General features: G+C 39.5%; 1 protein-coding gene across 1 annotated transcript; it reads left to right on the plus strand.

Annotated features, from left to right (window-relative positions):
* The first annotated feature begins 2,756 nt into the window (after positions 1 to 2,756).
* LOC122035081 (phosphate transporter PHO1 homolog 1-like) lies at positions 2,757 to 7,021 on the plus strand. The gene is made up of 14 exons (XM_042594461.1): positions 2,757 to 3,308; positions 3,431 to 3,731; positions 3,820 to 4,213; positions 4,295 to 4,343; positions 4,432 to 4,503; positions 4,597 to 4,726; positions 4,809 to 4,929; positions 5,013 to 5,262; positions 5,451 to 5,526; positions 5,560 to 5,666; positions 5,749 to 5,901; positions 5,970 to 6,248; positions 6,391 to 6,527; positions 6,612 to 7,021. Exons 1-14 carry the CDS (start codon positions 3,078 to 3,080, stop codon positions 6,697 to 6,699), a joined length of 2,388 nt encoding a protein of 795 aa, XP_042450395.1. The 5' UTR covers positions 2,757 to 3,077; the 3' UTR covers positions 6,700 to 7,021.
* Positions 7,022 to 8,281: the final 1,260 nt, after the last annotated feature.

The raw sequence follows: 8,281 nt of genomic DNA on the forward strand, positions 1-8,281 counted from the left end.
GGCTGAAATATTTGTCGTGTAGTGTTAATTAATCTAAATAGATTTAATTGCTAATTAATAATAAGAAGGATCAGTGCTTAGTAGAGTCCAAGTCAGACCACAACTCCTACTGCTTGCCATTGGTTCTGGGAACACAAAGGACCAGTCCACCATGATCCCGTTCCTAGCTAGCTTAGTTTTTCCCTGTTGATTCTTTTCTTTCTTGGAGAACATAATCTATCACTATATTCTCGATCGAGGAACTTGATTTAAGAAATCTTTTTCCCTTCAAATAACTAATTAATTAATTAACTAACGCTTGATTACATATTATATATTCATGGAAAAGAGATCAAGAGGTGAATGGAACTCCACGTCAAAGGCTGTCATTTAATTATTTCTTCCAAGCGACATGCGGAATATATTCAAGATTAATTTCAGACACAAAAGTAATAAATAAATAAATGCCATAATATAATTTAACTTTTACACTTTTGGTCGAATCATGATATATTTCCTACAGTTGTCGATCTAAATTCCTCCGGATCTCTTCATGAATAAGCATGTGGAGAGAAAGTTTTTTGAAGAAATAATTAATGCAATGTGAAATTGTTTATATCTACATGAACAATTCCTTTTACCATGTCAAGTCATGATGTAGTGATTGAATTATCTTTACCACCAAAAAAAGGGGGGAAAAGATATTTACTTGATCTTTTACTTTTTTTTTTAAGATAAGGAAAAAAAAGTAAGTGATAGCAAAAGGAAATAGGAAACTATATGAATGTCTTAGTAGACGGCAAGTTACAAGGACAGACAAACACTTTGATGCACTTATTTTTCTTTTGACAATGTGCATGCAAGCTATACATTTTTTTAAAAAAAAAAAAGAGAAAAATGTAAAAGAATTCATGTAATATATCTCCATGTTGACTAACTAGAACTTATAAAAGCACAAGTCAGCAAACATGATGTCAACTTTTGCCCTTCATATTTCATTAGCTAAATTGTATTAATTAGGTGCCTGTCACTAATTAATTATGTATGTCATTTGGCAAAAAAGAGGAGAGGAATCATCTCTTAATTTTCTTAACTATCAATTTCTTGTCAAACTAGCTAATTAAGTACCTATTCCATGAATTCTTGATGCAGTTGAACACTAAATTGGATGTGGATCTTTAACTACCACCTTTAGAGTTCTTATATAAAAAAAATCTTTAAAGCTAGGTTTAATTAACACAATTTTAGATTAACTAATGACTAAAGTGGCACTAATAGTTGTTGCATGTAAGTTTTTTATGTGCATTCTTAGTAATTTTGCAATGGTTCAAGTAAATTAAAATAACAAAAACAATAATAATAATTTGACCGTGATCATATATTTGTCTAGCTTTTAGGAACATTAAAGAACATTGTTTCGCTGATTAATTTGCCCCAAAATACAAGTAAAAACTAAAAACAATTCGAGAATAAACAAAGACCTTTATTTCATGAATATAAAAGTTATAATTAAGAAATTAAAGACGTTGTTTAGTTGTTCCAAGTAGGCAATTAAGGATAAGCATTCACTATGTTATTATAACAAAAGTTGTATGCATTCTGTTGGAGAAAAAGGCGAGTGATCTCAAATAAAGGTATTAATTACTTAATATTGGAATGTGATTGAGCTTGTGCTCTAAGATATATTGGAAGATTTATTAATTAGAGAGGATGATTAAGATAATATTAAGAATGGATAAAGCAAAGGCATCCTTTTTTAGAGTGGGAGAGTCCTCTAAAACTCCAATTATTGTTACCTTCTTCCCCTGAGTGAAGGTCCATCTGTAAATCAAATCTTAAAGGAAGCTTAAGAAAACATTAATTGGTTTTGTGTCTTCTTTGCAAAAGTAGATAGTGGCTAGGTCATCGTGAGATTGAAAGCAAGGAGAGCTTTGTAACATACTTTTAAAAAAACTAACAACTTTTTGTTTGTATCAGCCTGTATACTCTTAGGTCTCTGCTTACACATCTACATGGCCTAGTTCAAACATCTACTATAGTAAAAAGATAATAATCCTCACTCCGTGACTCTGTTAGATAGTCTTGTACGATTTGAAGGAACCTAAATTACAGGAGGTTTTGTCCAACACAGTGATCTTTTACATGAACAGGCAAATAATCCGCGATATATTTTGTACAAGTTGGGAATCAATCTTATAACCTATTACAATAACACTATATGTAAATATCAACTGTCAGTTTATGGGACTAATTCAATTACAACAAAAGATGATTAAGTTTATTCTAAATGTTTCTCAGAGTCCGTTCCCAGATGTAGAAAAGTAAATTACTGGATTAATTTTTAGACGATCGTTAAATAATTAAGGGATGAGAGGAAGCTGCTAGTTTGAGCATGTATGCATGTATGTATGTCCTTTCGGATGAGTCTAGTGGCTAGCGCATAAGGTGTTGCCATCATAAGATCTGAGGTTCGAATCTCGACAAAACCGAGGTAAATATCTCTCTTATGTGCTAGTCATTATTTCAAAGGCTAGTAGTTGCCCGTGATTTACCTACTCCGTGTTAATCCTAGGACAGATTGACCGGGACGCTAAGGACGAACGTATTCATCTTTTTTGCCACCATGTATGCATGTATGTACGATCTTTATGTTTCATCGTCTAGCCAGATTCATGTCTGAACTCAAGAAACAGTAGTGCATAAGAGAGGTGTGACCAGTTGAAGGCATGGAGGGCAGCCAGTGGTATGGTGACTCCCCAGCACCCACGCCAACCTCCGGTCCCGCAGGCCTCGTTCGTCCTCCACTCAGCAAATCTTATTCGACCACCATCGCAAGCCTCCGATCCTCCAGCTCCTCCTCCTTTCTTCTACCTTCCTCTCTGGAGAATCCTTGCCCCCGCCATGACTCCAAGTGGAGCAAGGTGCTCGGTATATTAACACGAGCCTTATGCATGGGATATCTGAGAATGTGCTGTTCCCCAACACCATCAGTTGATGCCCTCCCTTCAGATATATATATACCTTCCACTGCCCTCTCTGCAAACACCCACCCTCGCACCGCTTGGAATTTAGAAGCGTAGTGGGCTGACGACGGGGAGATGGTGAAATTCTCCAAGCAGTTTCAGGGCCAGCTTGTGCCGGAATGGAAGGAGGCCTTTGTCGATTACTGGCAGCTCAAGAAGGACCTCAAGAGAATGCATGTCTTTAATGCTAACAATGGACCTAGTAACATGAAACCGCAGCCTGGTTTTGCCCGGAGGCTGGTTTCCCAATTGAGGAAGCTCCCTCTTTTTGGCCCCGATCGGCACAAGGACCATGAAGCCATTCAGGCATGGCATTGTCTCTGTACCTCCTCTGTTTCTCCCTTTCTTTAACCTTTTTGTCCCCCTCGTAGTTCCTCACTTCCTAGTTGCGTTTCTGCTGCTATCAGTATCGTCTTGTAATGATTCAGGTCCATAAGAAGCTCACGATCTCAGAAAGCAGGGGAGTCATGTACGAAACCGAATTGCTCGAGGAATTCGCAGACACTGATGCAGCAAAAGACTTCTTCGCGCGGCTCGACCTTCAGCTGAACAAGGTGAACAAGTTCTACAGCGCCAAGGAAAAAGAGTTCCTGGAGAGGGGAGAGTCCCTAAAGAAACAGATGGAGATCCTCCTTGAGCTCCAGGCCGCTCTCAAGAACCAGAGAGGGAGAATCTCCTCGACTAATGACGCGAAGGATGATTCTTCCATTTCTTGCTCAATTTCATGCGGTAGGAATACCACATTGCATATGTACAAATTTCTCGAGAGAAGGTATATTGTGTCGCTCACAAGTAATTTCTTGATTTTTGGTGACAGAAGAAGACTCGATAAGGAGCACCAAAGTTGAAGAGGAACAAGACCAGCCACAGGAGATCCTATCAAGTGAATTAGAGAGGAGCCCGTTCGGGTACTCTGACTCTGGTGACTCGGAGAAGGTTCAACTGGAGGAAGTCAAGCTGAGGAGTCTCTCGGCCAGGGTATTCAGCTGCCAGGGCAAAAACCTAAAGATCAAGATACCCTTGACCACCCCTTCAAGGACCTTTTCTGCCTTGGCTTATTTGTTTATGGAGGACTTTGGTGGTAACCAAGCAAGGAAGTGTGGCCCTCACAAGCTCAACATCAACAAGACCAAGCTTCACCATGCGGAGAAGATGATCAAGAGAGCTTTCATTGAGCTCTACAAAGGACTGAACTACCTCAAATCATACCGGTGAGTAACAAGAAAGTCAGTATAGTTTATCTGTATTAGACTTTGCTTAGAACTTGGATGATGTTTCTTTTGTAATTTCAGAACTCTGAACATGTTAGCTTTCGTGAAGATCCTGAAAAAATTTGACAAGGTATTCATTGTTGATTAGAGTGTCTCCCGTGGCAAAGTGTTGAAAAATAAACATTTCTGTTAACTCTGTTATTTGATCTCTCTTGCAGGTGACGGGGAAGGAAGTCCTCAACATATACCTCAAAGTGGTCGAGAGCTCCTACTTCAATAGCTCAGACATGGTACTTCCACGTTTATATATATATATATAAATACTATGATTTACCTTTCAAAAACAATTTTAGTTCTAACAAGCAACTCCACGACAACGCTAGGCAATGAAGTTGATGGACGAAGTTGAAGAACTTTTCGCCAAACATTTTGCCGACGACGACAAGCGCAAGGCGATGAAGTACCTCAAGCCTCATCAGCGCACAGAATCTCATTCTGTCACCTTCTTCATTGGTAACTAATCGAAAATCGCAAAGCATTTGTTACAACTTGAGGTCATCAAGACCCGTAAATATTGTTCTATTTGTTCAATCAGGTCTCTTTACTGGATGTTTCATTGCATTGTTCGTTGGATATTGCATAATGGCACACATAGCAGGCATGTACACTGGGCAATCGGACACTATCTACATGGAGACCGTGTACCCTGTGTTAAGGCAAGTAGTTTTCTAATTCCAAGCTTAGAACTTTAATTAGGCGATCAGTTCATTCAAGAACAAATCCGTTTGGACAATTGCAGCATGTTTAGCCTCTTGTTCCTGCACGTTTTCCTCTATGGCTGCAACATCTTCATGTGGAGGAAGACACGCATCAACCACACCTTCATATTTGAGTTTGCTCCGACCAAAGAGCTCAAGTACAGGGATGTGTTCCTGATATGTGCCACCTCTATGACTGTAATCGTAGGGGTCATGTTTGCACACTTGAGCCTTGTTGCAAGAGGATACTCTTCCACTCAAGTCCAAGCAATCCCAGGCTTCCTGCTTTTGGTAGATAATTCTATGATTGCTCATTATACAGTTTGATACTTCTCTTTGGAACATTTTCAGCATCAAATAACTTAATCTACTGTTATTAGTTGATAGAATATTTTGATGTGGTGGATAAGGTTAATAATATTCTTGCCATAATGCACGCAAGAACTTGAGAATGATAAGATGCTTCTTGTGTCACACAGATGTTCCTAATAGTGTTGTTTTGCCCAGTCAACATTATCTACAAATCTAGTCGCTACTGCTTCCTAAGAGTCATTTGTACAAGGTATACATCTCTACTTAATTATTGAGCAATAGTTCCCTTCCAAGTATTCATTTCTCTGTCTAACCCAGTTTCCACTTGCAAATTTCAGGTGGTCATGGTGGATTTCTTCATGGCTGATCAACTTTGCAGCCAGGTATAATAGTATATTAATCAATCATTCAAAAATGACATTATCAAATTTCTATCCATTAACCATATCGTTTGCTGAAAATTAGGTCCCAATGCTCAGAAACATGGAGTATGTGGCATGCTACTACATAACTGGGAGTTATAGAACACAAGACTACGGGCTTTGCATGAGATCCAAGCATTACAGGGATTTAGCGTATGCTGTCTCGTTTCTTCCTTACTACTGGCGAGCCATGCAGGTTTAATTAGTTTCGCACACTCTCCTCCTTTCTATTCATCTGGATTCTGATATGGTCTGGGCGTGCAGTGTGCTAGAAGATGGTTTGATGAAGGAGAAACAAGCCACTTGATCAACCTGGGAAAGTATGTTTCAGCCATGCTGGCTGCTGGTGCCAAAGTAGCTTATGAAAAGGAGAAGAGTGCAGGCTGGCTTGCACTTCTTGTAGTAATCTCAAGTGCTGCCACTGTGTACCAACTGTACTGGGATTTTGTTAAGGATTGGGGATTGCTCCAACTCAACTCCAAGAACCGATGGCTTCGGAATGAATTGATCCTCCGGTGCAAGTTTGTTTACTACTTATCGATGGTATGTCATGAGATCATATACACTAATCACATCTAATGAAGTCTTAAGTATGATATCAGTTTGTTTATCTCAAACACAAATTACCACACCATAATTTTACTCATGAGATCAACGACGAAGATGTTCCACAATAAATTTGCAGGCTTTGAACTTTGTTCTACGGCTCGCTTGGTTGCAAACAGTTCTGCACTACAACTTTGCGAGTTTGGATTACAGAGTGACTTCATTCTTCTTAGCAGCCCTCGAGGTGATTCGGCGAGGGCATTGGAATTTTTATAGGTAAATTTTTTAGAAGAAAAAAACTTTTCTTTTCTATTGTTGTTTTCTTTCTTAAATGTTAATCTCTACTGATCGATGTTTCAGGTTGGAGAATGAGCACCTGAACAATGCTGGAAAATTTAGGGCTGTTAAGACAGTTCCACTGCCTTTTCATGAAGTGGATCAGGATTAGCAGACGATAACACAAGGACTATGTATACACCCAGTTCAAGCGTATTGGAGAATACCAACTCAATGAGCAGGAATTTGTCGATAAGAAGTCGATTCTACCAACTTGATGTCAAGTATATTACTTGTATACAGAAATTCATTCCCAAGGGTATAAAGAAGCCATCGAGGATCACTGCTTTGCATCTCCATCTTTTTTCTGACTAATTGGCACTTGCTGATGGATGTTTTGTAACAAATGGGACAACTTTTCCGGTCCTCATATTAGATTAAATTCGAATTGTGAACTATCGACAAGGTTTCTATAATGATCTCTTCTTAGATCACCGACAAGTGAACTATCGGTGAGTTTGTGTTGATGTTGACTAAGTCGTCAATCACCTAGGGGCAACAAGGATTTGTGGAAAAATCTGGCGGAATCTAGAAAGGAGAAAAAAAGGAAAGAGAGAGTTAGAATGATAAACGGGAGGTGTCTTGGCTCTGCTATTCCAATATTCAAGTCATTCTTTAGTAGAGGAAAATGGAGAAGAATAGTAGTAAAAGTTGCTTAGGTTTAGAGAGTTACCCCCTACGCCCGTGAGGGCCGGTGACCTTTTATAAAGTTGTAGCTATGCTCTCGCATTCTTCTCATATTTCAAGATTTGTGCTTACATTACCCATGTTTTCTGAAATAAATAGCTGCGTTGCCCACCTATTCTAGGTTAAACGGTTGTGTTTCTCATGCATGTTCTTTAGGGAAAAATATCTGCGTTGTCCATAGCTTTCGTGAGCAACTGTTCAACGTCTTGCCGGTTAGAAGTCAGGTATATCCGTCACCGGTCCGGATCTGGAAAACCTGGAGTCGAGGAGTACGTGGAGTCGGATGTTGGTGCAAGTTGTACTAATAATCAGGTTTTGAAGTATGACAAATAAGTTAAAGTTAGATGTGTTGTTTGTCTAACCTTTTTACCAAGTATGCAGGACTGAAAGATAGAGACCTAACACCAAACTAAAGTCCAGTTAAGTCTAGAGGACCTGATAACTGGCATGAAATCTAAATAAATCAAGGAGTGACATGATATTTAACCAGAAGTCCAATTGGGTCTACAGGACTTGACAACTAGCTGAAGTCCAGATAGAACATCTGGCAGGAAGACTTGGTGAGTTGAACAGTCAAGTATGTCTGCAATGGTAAGTGAGGTAAGCACTAGAGGAGAGAGTTCCAGTGAGGGTGATTCCCAATTAGGGGCTATAGGCGTTAGTTCAGCTTAAAGCCATTTTGGAAGTCTAAGCTGAGACCATGACTAAATTCTAGTCTTGAGAAAACAAGATATAATCAATAATCATTCTGTTTATTTTAAACTGTCCTAACTCTGTGTTGCAGGGTATTTTTACTAACACTTTGATGCTGGAAAAAAGATGGAAGAAGACTGTCCAGGCGCCCGAACCTTGTCCAGGCGCTTGGAGGTCTAGGCGCCCAGAGTTACTATAGGCGCCCAGACAAGGTGGGGGTATGGCAGGAGGCGACTAACTGAGGTGGCGATCGCTGTTTGGCATGCACACATCATGGTCCAAGCACCTAGATGGGTCTGGGCGCCCTGAGGTGG

Source organism: Zingiber officinale, chromosome 11B, assembly GCF_018446385.1.
Source record: "Zingiber officinale cultivar Zhangliang chromosome 11B, Zo_v1.1, whole genome shotgun sequence".
In the NCBI taxonomy this organism is placed as follows: domain Eukaryota; kingdom Viridiplantae; phylum Streptophyta; class Magnoliopsida; order Zingiberales; family Zingiberaceae; genus Zingiber; species Zingiber officinale.

Bases quoted from the DNA above. Each gene is read 5' to 3' on its own strand.
- LOC122035081 (XM_042594461.1), top strand. From the start codon at position 3,078: ATGGTGAAATTCTCCAAGCAGTTTCAGGGCCAGCTTGTGCCGGAATGG. The intron at 4,344-4,431 runs GTATTCATTGTT...TCTCTCTTGCAG, and splicing joins TCCTGAAAAAATTTGACAAG to GTGACGGGGAAGGAAGTCCT. The intron at 4,930-5,012 runs GCAAGTAGTTTT...GGACAATTGCAG, and splicing joins ACCGTGTACCCTGTGTTAAG to CATGTTTAGCCTCTTGTTCC.